The sequence below is a fragment of the Salvelinus fontinalis genome, chromosome 11 (genome assembly GCF_029448725.1).
Source record: "Salvelinus fontinalis isolate EN_2023a chromosome 11, ASM2944872v1, whole genome shotgun sequence".
NCBI classification, from domain to species: Eukaryota; Metazoa; Chordata; class Actinopteri; order Salmoniformes; family Salmonidae; genus Salvelinus; species Salvelinus fontinalis.
In genome coordinates, this window is record NC_074675.1 from 16,615,664 (window position 1) to 16,635,914 (window position 20,251).

Below are 20,251 nucleotides of genomic sequence, written 5' to 3' on the forward strand. Positions count from 1 at the left end.
ATATTCAGACATGTACATTCTACACCCAGAGAGATAAAGACCCTGCTGATACTTTACATATTCAGACATGTACATTCTACACCCAGAGAGATAAAGACCCTGCTGATACTTTACATATTCAGACATGTACATTCTACACCCAGAGAGATAAAGACCCTGCTGATACTTTACATATACAGACATGTACATTCTACACCCTGAGAGATAAAGACCTTGCTGATACTTTACATATTCAGACATGTACATTCTACACCCAGAGAGATAAAGACCCTGCTGATACTTTACATATATAGACATGTACATTCTACACCCAGAGAGATAAAGACCCTGCTGATACTTTACATATTCAGACATGTACATTCTACACCCAGAGAGATAAAGACCCTGCTGATACTTTACATATTCAGACATGTACATTCTACACCCAGAGAGCTAAAGACCCTGCTGATACTTTACATATTCAGACATGTACATTCTACACCCAGAGAGATAAAGACCCTGCTGATACTTTACATATACAGACATGTACATTCTACATCCTGAGAGATAAAGACCTTGCTGATACTTTACATATTCAGACATGTACATTCTACACCCAGAGAGATAAAGACCCTGCTGATACTTTACATATATAGACATGTACATTCTACACCCAGAGAGATAAAGACCCTGCTGATACTTTACATATTCAGACATGTACATTCTACACCCAGAGAGATAAAGACCCTGCTGATACTTTACATATTCAGACATGTACATTCTACACCCAGAGAGATAAAGACCCTGCTGATACTTTACATATTCAGACATGTACATTCTACACCCAGAGAGATAAAGACCCTGCTGATACTTTACATATTCAGACATGTACATTCTACACCCAGAGAGATAAAGACCCTGCTGATACTTTACATATTCAGACATGTACATTCTACACCCAGAGAGATAAAGACCCTGCTGATACTTTACATATTCAGACATGTACATTCTACACCCAGAGAGATAAAGACCCTGCTGATACTTTACATATTCAGACATGTACATTCTACACCCAGAGAGATAAAGACCCTGCTGATACTTTACATATACATTCCACACCCAGAGAGATAAAGACCCTGCTGATACTTTACATATACAGACATGTACATTCCACACCCAGAGAGATAAAGACCCTGCTGATACTTTACATATACAGACATGTACATTCCACACCCAGAGAGATAAAGACCCTGCTGATACTTTACATATACAGACATGTACATTCTACATCCTGAGAGATAAAGACCTTGCTGATACTTTACATATTCAGACATGTACATTCTACACCCAGAGAGATAAAGACCCTGCTGATACTTTACATATATAGACATGTACATTCTACACCCAGAGAGATAAAGACCCTGCTGATACTTTACATATTCAGACATGTACATTCTACACCCAGAGAGATAAAGACCCTGCTGATACTTTACATATTCAGACATGTACATTCTACACCCAGAGAGATAAAGACCCTGCTGATACTTTACATATTCAGACATGTACATTCTACACCCAGAGAGATAAAGACCCTGCTGATACTTTACATATTCAGACATGTACATTCTACACCCAGAGAGATAAAGACCCTGCTGATACTTTACATATTCAGACATGTACATTCTACACCCAGAGAGATAAAGACCCTGCTGATACTTTACATATTCAGACATGTACATTCTACACCCAGAGAGATAAAGACCCTGCTGATACTTTACATATTCAGACATGTACATTCTACACCCAGAGAGATAAAGACCCTGCTGATACTTTACATATTCAGACATGTACATTCTACACCCAGAGAGATAAAGACCCTGCTGATACTTTACATATTCAGACATGTACATTCTACACCCAGAGAGATAAAGACCCTGCTGATACTTTACATATACATTCCACACCCAGAGAGATAAAGACCCTGCTGATACTTTACATATACAGACATGTACATTCCACACCCAGAGAGATAAAGACCCTGCTGATACTTTACATATACAGACATGTACATTCCACACCCAGAGAGATAAAGACCCTGCTGATACTTTACATATACATTCCACACCCAGAGAGATAAAGACCCTGCTGATACTTTACATATTCAGACATGTACATTCCACACCCAGAGAGATAAAGACCCTGCTGATACTTTACATATACATTCCACACCCAGAGAGATAAAGACCCTGCTGATACTTTACATATACAGACATGTACATTCTACACCCAGAGAGATAAAGACCCTGCTGATACTTTACATATACAGACATGTACATTCTACACCCAGAGAGATAAAGACCCTGCTGATACTTTACATATTCAGACATGTACATTCTACACCCAGAGAGATAAAGACCCTGCTGATACTTTACATATTCAGACATGTACATTCCACACCCAGAGAGATAAAGACCCTGCTGATACTTTACATATTCAGACATGTACATTCCACACCCAGAGAGATAAAGACCCTGCTGATACTTTACATATTCAGACATGTACATTCTACACCCAGAGAGATAAAGACCCTGCTGATACTTTACATATACAGACATGTACATTCCACACCCAGAGGGACAAAGACCAGTGGTGGTACTCAAAGTCATACTTGAGTAAAAGTAAAGATACATGAATAGAAAATGACTCAAGTAAAAGTGAAAGTCAACCAGTAAAATACTACTTGAGTAAAAGTCAAAGTATTTGGTTTTAAATATACTTCAGTATCAAAAGTAAAAGTATTAATCATTTCAAATTCCTTATATTGTGCAAACCAGACAACACAACTAATTTACAGATAGCCAGGGGTACACTACAACTACTCTGATATTAATTTACAAACGAAGCACATGTTTAGTGAGTCCGCCAGATCAGAGGCAGTAGGGATGACCAGGGATGTTCTCTTGATAAGTGTGTGAATTGGACCATTTTCCTGTCAAAATGAAACGAGCACTTTTGGGTGTCAGGGAAAATGTATGGAGTAAAAAGTACATTATTTTCTTCAGGAATGTAGTGAAGTAAAAGTTATATAAATAGTAAAGATAACCTAATTAAGTGTACATCAAAGTATTTTTACACCACTGATTAAGACCCTGCTGATACGTCAAAGGGCACAGTGCATTACACATACTGTGATCAAGCAGTCTGAAGTGACAGACTGAAAATGTCATCTCACCACACCCCCTCGCTCTCCATCTCTCTCTCAACCCCACACCTCAGCAGATAACCCAGTGACAGAGAGCACCTGTACCACAGAACACTACCTACAGTAGCAACCAAGGCTTCTGCTACAGTCTGGGGGAGGAGATAACCCACTGACAGACAGCACCTGACTGTCTCAGCAGCTCTGTGGTGTGTGTGTGTGTGTGTGTGTGTGTGTGTGTGTGTGTGTGTGTGTGTGTGTGTGTGTGTGTGTGTGTGTGTGTGTGTGTGTGTGTGTGTGTGTGTGTGTGTGTGTGTGTCTAAAGCAAAGTGTGCACATTTCAGTGTTTGTGTGCACCTGTGTATGTTTGTGTGTGTTGAGAATTTCTCCGCAGGGTCGATGGCCAGAGATTAAAATGGCAGTGAGATGGAAGGCGGAGGGCCCTAAACTCAATGTTCCCTTTGTAGTGGGCATCACAGATCGATGAGAAGCTCAACTCTCCACAACACCAGCTCTGTTCCCCTGCTCCTGCCTCCAGCACAGTGATTACATGCTGCTACACAGGGAATGGGACATGTTTTGTGTTAATATCAGGCTCAATATGTTGAGAAACACACAAACCAGTTTCTTTCAGGATTCCGTGATCCTGGTCGCAATTTTTTTTTGCTATTTCCGCATAAAACAGTCAAATCATCGCAATATTAAATCGCATAACACTGACCCATCACCGCAGTACAAAAAGAGGGCTCACAATTTCAACAAATCAGCGCACAAATATGGTTAAATCAAGCCACACTTCAACTTTATCGCGAGTCAGGGCAATTTCGTGACAAATTGGACAAAATCGTTGCCACCCTAAATGTCAGAATTGCCACAGCAAAATCAAGCCTGCAAATATCACAAACAAATCCCTGTGAAATCCTGAGTGGCGCAGCAGTCTAAGGCACTGCATCTCAGTGCTAGAAGAGTCACTACAGACCCTGGTTCGATTCCAGGCTGTATCACAACCGGCCGTGATTGGGAGTCTCATAGGCCGGCGCAGCGTCGTCCCGGTGTGGCCGGGGTAGGCAGTCATTGTAAATAAGAATTTGTTCTTAACTGACTTGCCATGTCAAATAAAAGTTTAACATTTTATTTCTTTTTTCATACACGTCACAAAACGTACATGCATGTGCACGCACACACAGAATTCATCATTAACAAGCAGTGAGGTGAGAAGTGTGTAATCGGTGTTCATCCCCCTGGCATGTAAAAAAGCTTAGATACACACGGCTAAGAGAATAGAGGCTGCCTTTGTTAAGGAGATGCTTGAGGCCTAGATGTCTTTAAATAGGCTGTTGATGTTTAAAAATAAACCACATCACAACCCATTTAATCACTAGCCAGTAGCCTGAATGGGGATGCAGCGTTACGCCTCCACTCAGAGCCCAGGTGTTTCTCCTCAGAGTGTAGAGCCTTTGGCATGGCAGTGAAAAGCTTTAGCCAACCATTAGTGCCCACATCACTGACCCCTCAGAGCTGGTCCAATCAGCAGACAGGACTAGAGGTCGGGGTTCACCAAGTGTCCCATTACCCCAGGGCACCTTCCTTCATTCTTTAGCACTCACCGGACACACACACACGTCCCATTGCAACAGAGCCATTACAGCAGTACCAAGGGAGTCTCTTTCTCTCTAGCCAACTCTCTCAAACACAGACACACAAGGGATCTGTAAGAAGTCAATGGCATTCATTTTCAGGGACACAGTAGAGCTAATGCACAGCACAGTGACAGACACACACAGTAACAGACACACACACACACTCAAAAGAAAGGCATTTCACTGTACTTGTCCACGAGACAATAAAAGTTGAAAAACACACACCTCCGTATCTGGCGGCTGCTCTGCGTCGGGAAGGAGACACCAGCTCCCTGACCATATGAAGCACCTGCATGCTCATAGTGGGGAGGGGCCAACCGTGCACACTGGGCATGGGGAGCCTGCTCTCGCCCTCGCACCCCCGACAACCTCATCCCTCACAGGGTCCTCTGAAATCATCCCAATGTCTTAAAAAGTCCAGATCTCAAATCTTGGATCCCATCTTATCCCCAGGCACAAGGTTTAGGGTCCACAGAGCACGGATCTTTCACCAGTCCTAGTTCCTCTTTTTGGGGTGAAGTAGTGGCGGTAGCCCCTTAAGGTTCCAGGATGATTCCAAGGTTAGCTATAGCCTCCAGTTCCACCCAGTCATTCCTAAGCCTTTTTTCTCTCTGCTCTGATCCAACCTCCCTCTCTCCTCAGTCGCTCTCAGCACCAGCTGCAAGCCCTCAACACTCTCTTACGCGATCACACATGCACGTCCCTAGCACTCACACACACTTTCTCTCCTACCCTGCTACATGTGAATATCTAAGGCAGTCACATTTAAGTCGACCTAGAGAGGCAGTCTGTTCTAAGACACTGAAGGCAGTCTGGAGAGAGAGGAGAGGAAGAGCAGTGATGCAGAGGTCAGCGGTTGTTCTGTCCAGGTAGATGATTGCCTCCCGTCTTCCTACGGCTCTCACAGGTCCAGAAATACCCAGACCACCGCTCTCACAGGTCCAGAAATACCCAGACCGCCGCTCTCACAGGTCCATTAATACCCAGACCGCCGCTCTCACAGGTCCATTAATACCCAGACCGCCGCTCTCACAGGTCCATTAATACCCAGACCACCGCTCTCACAGGTCCAGAAATACCCAGACCACCGCTCTCACATGTCCAGAAATACCCAGACCACCGCTCTCACATGTCCATTAATACCCAGACCACCACTCTCACAGGTCCATTAATACCCAGACCACCGCTCTCACATGTCCAGAAATACCCAGACCACCGCTCTCACATGTCCATTAATACCCAGACCACCACTCTCACAGGTCCATTAATACCCAGACCACCGCTCTCACAGGTCCATTAATACCAGACCTCCGCTCTCACAGGTCCATTAATACCAGACCACCGCTCTCACAGGTCCATTAATACCCAGACCACCGCTCTCACAGGTCCATTAATACCTTACCTCCGCTCTCACAGGTCCATTAATACCTTACCTCCGCTCTCACAAGTCCATTAATACCCAGACCACCGCTCTCACAAGTCCATTAATACCCAGACCACCGCTCTCACAGGTCCATTAATACCAGACCTCCGCTCTCACAGGTCCATTAATACCAGACCTCCGCTCTCACAGGTCCATTAATACCAGACCTCCGCTCTCACAGGTCCATTAATACCAGACCACCGCTCTCATGTCCAGAAATACCAGACCTCCGCTCTCACAGGTCCATTAATACCAGACCTCCACTCTCACAAGTCCATTAATACCCAGACCACCGCTCTCACAGGTCCATTAATACCAGACCTCCGCTCTCACAGGTCCATTAATACCAGACCTCCGCTCTCACAGGTCCATTAATACCAGACCTCCGCTCTCACAGGTCCATTAATACCATACCTCCGCTCTCACAGGTCCATTAATACCAGACCTCCGCTCTCACAGGTCCATTAATACCATACCTCCGCTCTCACAGGTCCAGGTAAAGCAGAACACGCTCAAGTGGCGCTCAAATCACACACAATGTCATCTCAACCCGACGGCTGGGAGCTGGAGGTCGTTGGTTTGTTAGCTGCCGTTAGCTGCTCTTCTGAGACTCTCAGGCTCAGCGGAGAGAGTGTTTGTGTTTTTTTCCCAGTCGGTGCTCTCACACACACTTATCTTGTTCGGCAGAGGCAGTAGAGGTGAACACACGCACCCAGCTCTGAGGAACACAGGGAGGAGACTGGTAGATCTCTCTCTGTTGCTCTCCCTCTCTGTTCAGAGAACTGTGCTGTAGCAGTACACCTGGCAGGCAGAACAGATGAAGGTGGTTTGGATCAATAGCAGCAGTATCCCTGCTCCAAAGACACGCAACTCAGCTCACATCCACAGCTAGCTAACTCACTGGGGTAAGGCAGTCAGTCCACCCAACTCATCCGTCTCTCGCCCCGTTTAATCCTCTCTCACTCTCCCCCCGTGCTCTGCTCCTCTCTCGTTCCCCCCTAGATCTCTACTTCCAAATTCACGTCCCTCCCGCTCTTTCAGTTTCTCTCCCCCTCTCTTTGTCGCCCCCGCTTAGTGACGACCCCCTGCTCCACCATCACTCTGAAGACTGGTACATGAACAGAGCGGAGAAATATAGGGGAAGTAAAAATTAAATAATTGTCTCTCTGTGTGTGTGTGTGAGTCAGTATATACAGTTGAAGTCGGAAGTTTACAGACACTTTAGCCAAATACATTTAAAACTCAGCTTTTCACAATTCCTGACATTTAAATCCTAGTAAAAATTCCCTGTCTTAGGTCAGTTAGGAACACTACTTTATTTTAAGAATGTGAAATGTCAGAATAATAGAGAGAATGACTTTTCAGCTTTGATTTCTTTCATCACATTCCCAGTGGGTCAGAAGTTTACACACACTCAATTAGTATTTGGTAGCATTGCCTTTAAATTGTTTAACTTGGGTCAAATGTTTCAGGTAGTCTTCCACAAGCTTCCTCCTGACAGAGTTGGTTTAACTGAGTCAGGTTTGTAGGCCTCCTTGCTCAAATTTTCTATAGGATTGAGGTCAGGGCTTTGTGATGGCCACTCCAATACCTGGACTTTGTAGTCCTTAAGCCATTTTGCCACAACTTTGGAAGTATGCTTGGGGTCATTGTCCATTTGGAAGACCCATTTGCGACCAAGCTTTATCTTCCTGACTGATGTCTTTAGATGTTGCTTCAATATATTCACATCATTTTCCTACCTCATGATGCCATCTATTTTGTGAAGTGCACCTGTCCCTCTTGCAGCAAAGCACCCCCACAACATGATGCTTCCACCCCCGTGCTTCACGGTTGGGATGGTGTTCTTCGGCTTGCAAGCGTCCCCCTTTTCCCTCCAAACATAACGATGGTCATTATGGCCAAACTGGTCTGATGGAACAAAAATTGAACTGAGGACAAAAAGTACGATCTTTGTCCCCATGTGCAGTTGCAAACCGTAGTCTGGCTTTTTTATGGTGGTTTTGGAGCAGTGGCTTCTTCCTTGCTGAGCGGCCTTTCAGGTTATGTCGATATAGGACTTGTTAAACTGTGGATATAGATACTTTTGTACCGGTTTCCTCCAGCATCTTCACAAGGTCCTTTGCTGTTGTTCTGGGATTGATTTGCACTTTTCGCACCAAAGTACGTTCATCTCTAGGAGACAGAACACGTCTCCTTCCTGAGCGGTATGACGGCTGCGTGGTCCCATGGTGTTTATACTTGCGTACTATTGTTTGTACAGATGAACGTGGTACCTTCAGGTATTTGTAAATTGCTCCCAATGATGAACCAGACTTGTGAAGGTCCACAATATTTTTCTGAGGTCTTGGCTGATTTCTTTAGATTTTCCCATGATGTCAAGCAAAGAGGCACTGAGTTTGAAGGTAGGGCCTTGAAATACATCCACAGGTACACCTCCAATTGACTCAAATGATGTCAATTAGCCTATCAGAAGCTTCTAAAGCCATGACATAATTTTCTGGAATTTTCCAAGCTGTTTAAAGGCACAGTCAACTTAGTGTATGTAAACTTCTGACCAACTGGAATTGTGATACAGTGAATTTTAAGTGAAATAATCTGTCTGTAAACAATTGTTGGAAACATTACTTGTGTCATGCACAAAGTAGACGACCTAACCGACTTGCCAAAGCTATAGTTTGTTAAGAAGAAATTTGTGAAGTGGTTGAAAAACGAGCTTTAATGACTCCAACCTAAGTGTATGTAAACTTCTGACTTCCAACTGTATGTTCGTGTCGTAGACAGTGATAATTTGTGCCCACTAGCATCTTATGCCCTTTTACATTTTCAAATCAGTCTCTCGCTCTCCCTCTGCCTTTCCTTTGGCTCCCTCTCTCCATATCTTTCCCTCCTACCTCCACTAATTTCATCTGTTTATAATTGTTCATCAAAAAAGCTTGGCTGGTGCGTAAAACCTGCCAATTCAAACAAAAATGTAATGATGTCGCATAAGGCTTACTTCATTAATCAATGTATTTCAATTATTTTCACTGCATCAGGGATAGCGAACTTTACCTCTTTCCTCCCTCTTTGACTTCCTGTTATGTATTGTCCATATGGTATTATCGGAAGTATGAATGCTTTTCACCCTCTGCATGAGAAAACCATGGCACTATATTGTGATGCCATTCAGTTTCAGAAGATCATACACTTTTTCATGTCATTGACCTTGCAAAGAGATGACTCATACATGCACAAAGGTGGGAACCTGCACGCAAACACACATGTACATAGACACACACACAGGGTGGGAGGCACGCAGGCACACACACCCTGCAGTCTTCCCCTGTGTTTCAACCCAAGGACAGGGTGCAGTCTGCATTGCAAGCTGTAATGGGGCAGCCACAGTTTCATTCTTTATCCTAATGACATTTCCCCAGAGAGGAAGAGACACACTTTGCAACTGCTCTGCGCGCACACACACACACACACGCTGTGCAAGAGTGTGTGTGTCTGCGCCGCTTGAGACAATGAAAGTGTGTGTGTGCAGCCCTCCTAAAGCATTGAGTTATAGGGCCCAATTACAGAATGCCATGATACACTGGCTACACTGTTGCTACGCCGCAACACAATGCTGCCCTGTTGCTACGCCGCAACACTATGCTGCCCTGTTGCTACGCCGCAACACAATGCTGCCCTGTTGCTACGCCGCAACACAATGCTGCCCTGTTGCTACGCCGCAACACTATGCTGCCCTGTTGCTACGCCGCAACACTATGCTGCCCTGTTGCTACGCCGCAACACTATGCTGCCCTGTTGCTACGCCCCAACACTATGCTGCCCTGTTGCTACGCCCCAACCCTATGCTGCCCTGTTGCTACGCCGCAACCCTATGCCGCCCTGTTGCTACGCCGCAACACTATGCCGCCCTGTTGCTACGCCGCAACACTATGCCGCCCTGTTGCTACGCCGCAACACAATGCCGCCCTGTTGCTACGCCGCAACACAATGCCGCCCTGTTGCTACGCCGCAACACTATGCCGCCCTGTTGCTACGCCGCAACACTATGCCGCCCTGTTGCTACGCCGCAACACTATGCCGCCCTGTTGCTACGCCGCAACACTATGCTGCCCTGTTGCTACGCCGCAACACTATGCTGCCCTGTTGCTACGCCCCAACCCTATGCTGCCCTGTTGCTACGCCCCAACCCTATGCTGCCCTGTTGCTACGCCCCAACCATATGCTGCCCTGTTGCTACGCCGCAACACTATGCTGCTGTTGCTAGCTGGCTATGACCCTGACATTCTAGGGGTATGGGGCCCATCATAGAGATAGTGCACCACCATAGTGCACCACCTCTATGTCCCCTGGACAAATACACACACACACACACAACACAGTGTAGTGGACTTCAGCGTTTATTATCTAGTCTTGCTGCTCCCCATCTTCTACAGTTCCTGTAGCTGGACCCTGATCTCTCTTTTGACAAACATATCAAGAATGTTTCAAGCACAGCTTTTTTCCATCTACGTAACATTGCAAAAAAAATCTGAAACTGTCTGTCCAAAAATGATGCAGAAAAATTTATCTATGCTTTTGTTACTTCTAGGTTAGACTTCTGCAATGCTCTACTTTCCGGCTACCCGGATAAAGCACTAAATAAACTTCAGTTAGTGCTAAATACGGCTGCTAGAATCCTGACTAGAACCAAAAAAATATATCATATTACTCCAGTGCTAATCTCCCTACACTGGCTTCCTGTTAAGGCAAGGGCTGATTTCAAGGTTTTACTGCTAACCTACAAAGCATTACATGGGCTTGCTCCTACCCATCTTTCCGATTTGGTCCTGCTGTACCTACACGTACGCTACGGTCACAAGACACAGGCCTCCTAATTGTCCCTAGACTTTCTAAGCAAACAGCTGGAGGCAGGGCTTTCTCCTGTAGAGCTCCATTTTTATGGAATGGTCTGCCTACCCATGTGAGAGACGCAGACTCGGTCTCAACTTTTAAGTCTTTCCTGAAGACTCATCTCTTCAGTGGGTCATATGATTGAGTGTAGTCTGGCCCAGGAGTGTGAAGGTGAACGGAAAGGCTCTGGAGCAACGAACCGCCCTTGCAGTCTCTGCCTGGCCGGTTCCCCTCTCTCCACTGGGATTCTCTGCCTCTAACCCTATTACAGGGGCTGAGTCACTGGCTTACTGGTACTCTTTCATGCCGTCCCTAGGAGGGGTGTGTCACTTGAGTGGGTTGAGTCACTGACGTGATCTTCCTGACTGGGTTGGCACCCCTCTTTGTGGGCTATACTCGGCCTTGTCTCAGGATGGTAAGTTGGTGGTTGAAGATATCCCTCTAGTGGTGTGGGGGCTGTGCTTTGGCAAAGTGGGTGGGGTTATATCCTTCCTGTTTGGTCCTGTCCGGGGGTATCATCGGATGGGGCCACAGAGTCTCCTGACCCCTCCTGTCTCAGCCTCCAGTATTTATGCTGCAGTAGTTTATGTGTCGGGGGGCTGGGGTCAGTTTGTCATATCTGGAGTACTTCTCCTGTCTTATCCGGTGTCCTGTGTGAATTTAAGTATGCTCTCTCTAATTCTCTCTTTCTCTCTCTCTCACGGAGGACCTGAGCCCTAGGACCATACCTGGCATGATGACTCCTTGCTGTCCCCAGTCCACCTGGCCGTGCTGCTGCTCCAGTTCCAACTGTTCTGCCTGCGGCTATAGAACCCTGACCTGTTCACCGGACGTGCTACATGTCCCAGACCTGCTGTTTTCAACTCTCTAGAGACCGCAGGAGCGGTAGAGATACTCTTAATGATCGGCTATGAAAAGCCAACTGACATTTACTCCTGAGGTGCTGACTTGCTGCACCCTCGACAACTACTGTGATTATTATTATTTGACCATGCTGGTCACTTATGAACATTTGAACATCTTGGCCATGTTCTGTTATAATCTCCACCCGGTACCGCCAGAAGAGGACTGGCCACCCCTCATAGCCTGGTTCCTCTCTAGGTTTCTTACTAGGTTTAGGCTTTTCTAGAGAGTTTTTCCTAGCCACTGTGCTTCTACACCTGCATTGCTTGCTGTTTGGGGTTTTAGGCTGGGTTTCTGTACAGCACTTTGAGATATCAGCTGATGTAAGAAGGGCTATTTAAATACATTTGATATTGCTGTCGTAATATGATCAACATGAACCTTTCTGACATGAAGGATGAAAATCAAGGGAGATAAAGGTGTGTGTGTACACATCTGTACTGACCGAAGGCGTGCAAAGCAAGAGAGGTAAAGAGAAGAAGACCCGGCGGAGTATGGATTGATCTCCTGTCGATGTGGGAGACATACAAAGGCGTATATCGACAGTCTCCCCTCTCTCCGACAGCCCCTCAACCCTGGTCATAAGAGGGCCAGTCATTCACACATCAAATCAATGGCCCCTTCACGGTGCTCTAATAACGCCTGCCTGATTGGAAAAATGACAGATAAGTCCTTCTTAGCTCAGGGAACATCACCTCTCCCATCTAAGCCTGTCAACAGTCTTCAATCTGTGAATCAGCAAAGGCTAGAAGGAACTGTCAATGTGGGTATTAGATTGAGGACCCTCGAGATGGAACACTCAAGAGGTCAAAATACCAGAAAGTGTCTCCAGAGACGAGGGAGAAAATTGAGGATGAGAAAATGGGGAGAAAGATCGAGCAAGATAGGAGAAAATGAGATAAGAAAATGGCAATAGACTGAGAAAGAGAGAAATATAGAGAATAAAAGGTAGAGGTTTACAAAGCCTCATTTTCACTCACTGAAGTCAGTCAAGAGCAGTCTAATTTGACATGAATAGAGCACTTTGATTGCTGTCTATGCTGCTACAGCAGTAACTCCAATTTCCCCCAACACTCCCTCTCTGCCCCTCGCCCTCTCTCCCTACATGCATCTCTCTCTCCAGCAGGTTCGCTCCAGGTCAAGCTAGCTGACAAATGGGCTAATGCACAAAACAATCACTGAAAACACCCACTTGCTGTTAGCTTGGACTGGTAGGAACACACTGTAGAAGGCCAATAAGAAGTACAGGAATTTTACACTAAAAGTTTGTTGTATTCGGATCTGAACCAACTTCCATTACTCGTCTCCTTTCTTCCATGAACACTGATCTGGCAGGGTATGACAGGTCAAAGCAGCATGATAAGTCATATCCACCCCATTCACATATCAGTGGCTATGATGGAAAGGCCACGAGGAAAGGAACCAATGTTCGAGTATAGAGACACAAACTATGGGTGTCAGCATGCAGCTGTTCCACCACTGTTTTCATGGATGTTTTGCAGGGAGTTGTTGAGTCAGCATAACCAGAGTTTAAATGTTTTTCAAAACAGTTAGACTTTTCTGACTTCTCTTGGGTCTGTCCCAGTCCCCTGTCCCTTCCCCCCTCTCTCCCTTTCCTTCCTCTGTTCTGGCTCGGTGCCACAGGGAGCGAGGGAATGGAACACAGGGGGGGGGGGGACAGACTGGAAAAACATCACTGGGCTCCCTCACACTTCCTGTTTGCCGCGTGTCACTTCCTGCTCTCTGGGTTTAACTTTCCAACCAATCAAAAGACTGCTAGTACTGCACTGTCCTTCTGCATGCCCACTTTACTTTGAGTCTCCAAACTCTACAATGACATCTGACCCTTCCTTATCTATGAACTCGGTTTAACACATTCAGTCTCCGTCGTCACCCAAACCAGTTCTGGACACTTTGAATGTCTCACACCTCACTTTTACACTCTCAAAGGCCACTCCCACATCCAAGCCAGACCTCCCCTCACCCAAATCAGGCCTCTGCCTCACCAAAGTCTACTCATCATCCCAAACCTGGCCTCAACCCTCCTGCCTATATCTGTCCCTCCCCCATCCCCATACTTTCTCCTCCGGCCTCCTGCAAGCCCAGTCTGTCCTTCACCCTACCCACGGCATGCACAGATCTTCTGCTGTAGCCTTTTACAGGATGGTGAGAGATTCAGAGAGCCATAAAGGCTCTCTATGGGGAGAGCTGAACAAACAGATGTGAGTGTAGTGTGTGTGTGTTAGGAGGGGTGGAGTTGTTTACAAGCCAACAGTAAAATCAGCAGCTGCTAAAACAGTGGAGCACTAGAGGTGGAGGTGACCATGATGTGTAGTTGTGCTGTAGGGGCAAGAAGATGAACGACAACCCCCCCCCCCCACACATGAGCGTGGGAGTTTATAAACGATACCCATGATACTCTGCTCAGGGAAGCTCGCGGTCAGCCAGTCGGTCATGCGTCTTCAGGTCGACAGCGTGTATCCCTTTTGACATTGGTCAATACGATGCGTGTCGTTCGTCATTGGTTTGACGGGTTGCACGCCATTTGTCAGTTGTCAGAGGGTGTGTGCGGTTACTCAATGCTCAGTAGGGTGGGTGTGTCGTTTGTTATTGGTCATAGGGGTGAGGTCAGGTTGCTATTGGTCAGTGGCGGTGGGGGGGGGGGGGGGTATTGCTCATTGGTCATAAGGTGTGAATGGTTTGGCCATTTGTCACAGAGTGTCGTAGGGTTTATATGGTTTGTCATTGGTTAAGGTGTGTCGTGTCTTCGCCGCTAGAAACTTGAACGACTGTCTCAGCACCAGCTATTTTTGAGCACGCCTGCGTATTCTGCAGTGTAGGCAATGTCTGTGTCTCGTATGCATTCACCTCATCACAAATGTACACCACAAATGTGCGTGAGTGTGTGGCTGCATGTCCTGCAGTATAGATTTACGAGTCCTATTCATAAACAGCGGGTAAATAGAAGCAATTCAATCAAGAAGATACCGCACCGCTTTCATTTAACAGCCATGTTGTTTATATGAGGCTTTCATAGCAAAAAGCAAACACGAGGCAAGTAAACAGTCGGTGTGAACTAGATGTTTGAACACATGGAGTTCTGGTAAAAAAAAGTAGTGTACTATATAGGAAATATGGTACCCTTTGGGACACATCCTGAGAGAGTGGAATAACGGAGTGAGTCAACATGATGTGAAATAAAGGCTCAGCCTGTCCCCAAAGACGAGCGCAGCTCCTTAAATCCTTAATCAGGGTTCTATACATAGTGCATGACCCAATCCGTCTGAACTCAACGCCACACATTAAATATTGATAGGTTCAACTTTGTGAGGAGTAGCGGGGTGCCAGGGTAGTGCTGGGAGTAGAGATCACCATGGCAACGTGCAGACTAGACAGCCCATGACAGGCCAACAACAAGCCTTATGGCAGTAGAAAAGTCACCACAATTACTGTGTATGTATATATATATAATTTTTTTTTTGTGTGTGTGTCAGTAAGTGAATGTGTGTGTGTGTGTGTAAACATTTTACTATACTTGTGTGTACCAGAAGTTCTCACAAGAAACGTAAACCAATTAAAATTCAGAGAAGGACATTTTGCTGGTCCTCACTTGTAAAAAGGCTATTTTAGGCTTATGGGTTAGGTTTAGGGAAAATAGGATTTTGATTGGGAATGAATTGTTGGTCCACAAAAAGTCCTCACACGTATAGCTGAGTGTATGCACGTGCAAGTACGTTAGCGTGAGAGATTGGGCTTCCGTGTGTCAGTCAGTAAGTGTGTACTGTATGCATGTGAATGAGTGAGGGTGTGTGTGTGTGGCTAGCCCAGTACGTTTCCCCTGTCCCTGCTCCACTGGTGAGACGCCCTGAGGATAGCTCACTGGATCCATTTCCTCCTGCTGCTCTGTTTACTGCGAGATGTAATCATATTCCTGTGAGGCTTCCTTCCTGTTCCCCCGAACAACACACATCCCGACTAGGGTTGCACATTTTGGGGAATATTCAGAGGTGGAAACTTTCCTTGGCAATATATGGGAATTAACAGAAATATATGCAAACGAATATTAATATCATTTAAATGTAGATGGTTTTTGCATTGGATATATCACATGGAGACAGAAACCGTTTAACTTATAAGTACACATAATTGCAAATTATTAAATCCTTCCAATAGAAATAAAAAACAACTTAGTTACGAATTGAACTTTAATTAAATGAGTTGACTCTTCACATGGGATGATTTCACTGAGCAAGAAAAGGGAAAATTGAATGATCCCCAATGATCCATCGCATCTCCCAAAAACATTTTCAACATACATCTAAAGCTTTGGTTGTCTTCCTCTCAGGCTTCCATGTCTTCTCCCTGGACCTCCTCAATGTCCACCTCCTGAACATAAGACTCTGAGGCCTCATCTTCATGGTACTTTCCAACCTTGTTGAGGATGGCTCGTTGTCAGGCTCAAAAAGCCTCAAATTTGCCCGGATGGCCACCAATTTTTCAGCCCTTGTATTGGTCAGCCTGTTGGTTGCTTTGGTGTGTGTTCCCAAACAACGACCAGTTGCGCTCTGAGGCGTCTGATGTTGGTGGGATTTAGAGGATGATGGAGGCAACCAGGGAAAGAGCCTCAGATCCACAAAATCCCTTCCACCAGGTGGCTGATGAGATATGTTGGCACGACTGCCATATTGCATCTCCATCCCAAAGCCCTTACTTAGAAGTGAATATTGCCAGACTGCCAAGGTGGCGAGACACTGTAGTGATGACACCATAGGCCTTGTTGATCTCTGCACCAGACAGGATGCTCTTGCCAGCATACTTGGGGTCCAACATGTACGCTGCAGCGTGTATGGGCTTCAGGCAGAAGTCTTCACGCTTTCTGATATTTTATTTTTTCCTCTGCTTGGAGCAACGGTGAAGTGGACAGGGCAGTATGGATTTCTTCTCTTACATCTGCAAGCAGAGTATGAACATCAGACAGGATGGCATTGTCTCCCTCAATCCGTGCAATGGCTACTACTATAGGTTTCAGGCTGCTTACCACTCTCTCCCAAAAACACATCATCCAGGAGACTTCTCTTGATGGGGCTGTCCATATTGGCAGACTGGTACGGCCATTTCTTGGAGCCTCCTTCCCCTCCAGGAGACTGTCAAACATGATGACATCACCATCCCAACGGGTGTTGCTGGGCAGCTTCAATGTGGTGCTCTTATTCTTCTCACTTTGCTTGGTGAGGTAGATTTCTGCTATAACTTGATGACTGCCTTCAAGCTCATCTGCAATGTAAAGACCGGTGTGTCTGTTGTCCCTTGTGTCTGTGCTCTTGTAGAATACTGGTTGAGGGGTGGAGATGAAGTTTTAATTATTCCTTGCCCACGAACATTTGACCACTCATCAGAGTTGATTGCAATACAGTCTGCTTTCTCTATGATTTGCTTGACCTTCACTTGAACTCTGTTGAAACTCTGCATCCAGCAAATGAGTAGGTAAAGCATGTCTGGTTGGAGGGGTGTATGCTGGGTGAAGAACATTTAGAAATCTCTTCCAATACACATTGCCTGTGAGCATCAGAGGTAAACCAGTTGCATACACAGCTCGAACAAGATTCATCAGCATTTCTCTGTCTACGTTCCTTCATTGAGTCAAAAAAACATCTGATTCCAGGAGGACCATGAGCTGTTGCTATCGATAAGGTGTGTGATTCATCATTTTCACCTCGAATAGAAGTAGAGGGACTTTTGTCAGAGGTTGCTTGTTGTGAGCACTGAGGGAACTTTATGCACTTAGCCAGATGATTCTGCGTCTTTGTTGCATTCTTCACATATGATTTGGCACAGTATTTGCAAATGCACACAGCTTTTCCTTCTATATTAGCTGCAGTGAAATGTCCCCACACATCAGATTGTGGCCGAGGAATTTTCCTGTAAAAAAAGTGTGTAGAAAATAAAAATACAATTCCATGTACAGATAAATAGTTAAGCAGTTAGATTAAACAACTTCTTTGTAAGATAAATGTTTTAAAATGAAACATGTATGGAAACAGCTGAATTAACACTCCTCAGTTAGCAGGCTCAATCAAGCTAAAACACACATGGTAGCAGAAACTAACTAGCAGAAATTGTTAACAAGTTAGAAATTATTTAAACACACTTTGCTGTAGCGTACTATTTACTAGTTAACATAAAATCATGCATGTCATAAAATATATTCACCCCACCCAGTATGGGAATCAAAACCTACCAGAAAGCATGTAGTCCTTGGCTCAGACAGTGTAGTAGTGCGGGCTCAATAGCATCTCATTTATTGTGCAAGATCTTGAGAATCAGCTGTACATGTGATGGAAGAATGCACTGTGCATGCAGAGGGTTGCAATTCCATTGAATTGGGGATAGTTTTAACCAAAATATGCCACAAGACCTAGAATTGCCTTGTGTATCCCACAAAAAAGGTTCACTGTTATATTTTGATGAATTAAAGCTAAATACCCAGGCTTAACTTCCCATGGAAAATCTACAGGAAAGTTTCCTTACCCTTTGCAACCCTAATCACGACACACACACATGCCCGCCCCCCCCCCCCCCCCCCCCCCATCACAACATCACAATAGCCATCACAACATGTCATCAGCTACATGCTGTGGTCCACAGAGAAAAGCAGAGAGAAAGAGAGAGAGTAACAGGAAGCCAGGTCAGTGGAGTGGGAGACTTGGTTCCATTGTGAACACAGAACTGAGACTACGGCTCCACAGGAGGAACTGAGATCAGAGGATATGGGAGAGGACATAAACACTACCGTACTAAAGCCCAAAACATAACACTAGTTGAACACTGCAATGCAGCAATGCTACTACCTCTATACAGTAACAGCTACAACTCATTGCAGCTAGTTGCTCCAGTTATAGACGGGTTGAATGTTTAGCAACAAAACCAACTCAAAACAGACGGGATTGGCTTAGAATGTTGACAACATGCAAACTATATTTTGGCTCCAATGTTTATTGAAAACAAATACATTTGCACAATGATTACTTGTCTCTCGAATACATCGTTACAGTTGTTGGTTAGCTAGCTAGCATGCGGAATTTTGCCATATTAGCACTGACATCAGTCAAAACACCTCAAAAACAAAACTTTGTATCAAGAACAAGATAAACGTCGCTGAACCGCGCCACATACGATTCCCCACATGGCAGCTTCTTGTCATTGTTGCTAGCCATCTGGCCATGCAGAATCACAACAACACACTGACTTCTGCCCCATTGAAGTGTGCACATCGTTGTCACATCGTTGTCAGCTAACCCATCTATAGCTACAACAACAAAATGCCCTGCCCGTTAGAGGTGACACCTTCAATGTAAGATAAATAATTTACATTTTGTACAAAAAAATCTACCTACTGTACTAACACCTGTGTGCACTCTCCCATACTCAAACGTCTCAACTTGTTCAGGACACAGCCCAAGGGTGATAGATTAACTAGTCCAACCTGTACCACACAAAATGAGCTTTGTCCCTCAAACAAATACCTCTCTCTAGTAATTATCCCTGTGACAGTGTCAGTCTGAGGGAATGCTGGAGTCTTGCTGCGCTAAGCAGAGCTGTCCTGTCCAGAGACAGAGGGATGGTAGCAGGCCTGGCCCTATACCAAGAGACAGAGAACCAGGGGTTGGAGACTTCTGCTTTATCATTGCTGAGATTTCCCATGTTAGCGGTTTAGAGATTGTATAGCCATAGACTGGGCCAAGTTAGCATGTTAATGGATTGGAGGCCAACTGCTTTTAACCAGGGCCAAGTGTTAGCATTTTAGCAGATACCCACTCTGCCCTGCTCAGCATGAACAGGTCCAAGGATTAGCATTTTAGTGTTTTGGGGGCCTGGATTTGCATTGGAAACATTATTATTCTGTCAAAGTGAAATCCTTTATTGGTGTTTTCCAGTAGTCTGTTAGCATGTTCCCCATGACAACAGGGCTAGTGTTATCAGGCTATCAGCAGGCTGTCAGAGAACAGGCTAGCGGTGCTGTCTCAGTGCCCAGCAGATGGAGACCAGATGAGGCTTTAGGAGATAATTACCCTGGTCTGTGCCACGCCTTGCCACTGTGGACCCAACAGCACGCTAGCTACCGAATGACATCAGATCAGTTCTCCTCTGACAAGGAGAGAAAGAGGAAGTGGCTGTGTGAAAGAGAGAGTAGAGACAGAGACAGAGAGAGAGGGGCGG

The 20,251-nt window shown here is 45.4% G+C and overlaps 1 protein-coding gene across 2 annotated transcripts in view; it reads right to left on the reverse strand.

Annotated features, from left to right (window-relative positions):
* Positions 1–20,251, reverse strand: part of LOC129865181 (USP6 N-terminal-like protein) — a 64,805-nt gene that overhangs the window by 33,950 nt on the left and 10,604 nt on the right. The window contains exon 1 of one of the 2 annotated variants that reach the window (XM_055937709.1): positions 5,044–6,911. The exons of the other annotated variant lie outside the window; for it this stretch is intronic. Within the exon in view, the coding sequence (XP_055793684.1) occupies positions 5,044–5,152 (109 nt within the window). The 5' untranslated portion in view covers positions 5,153–6,911. Of the gene's footprint in view, positions 1–5,043; positions 6,912–20,251 lie in introns of those variants that run through there. 2 annotated transcript variants of the gene reach the window in all.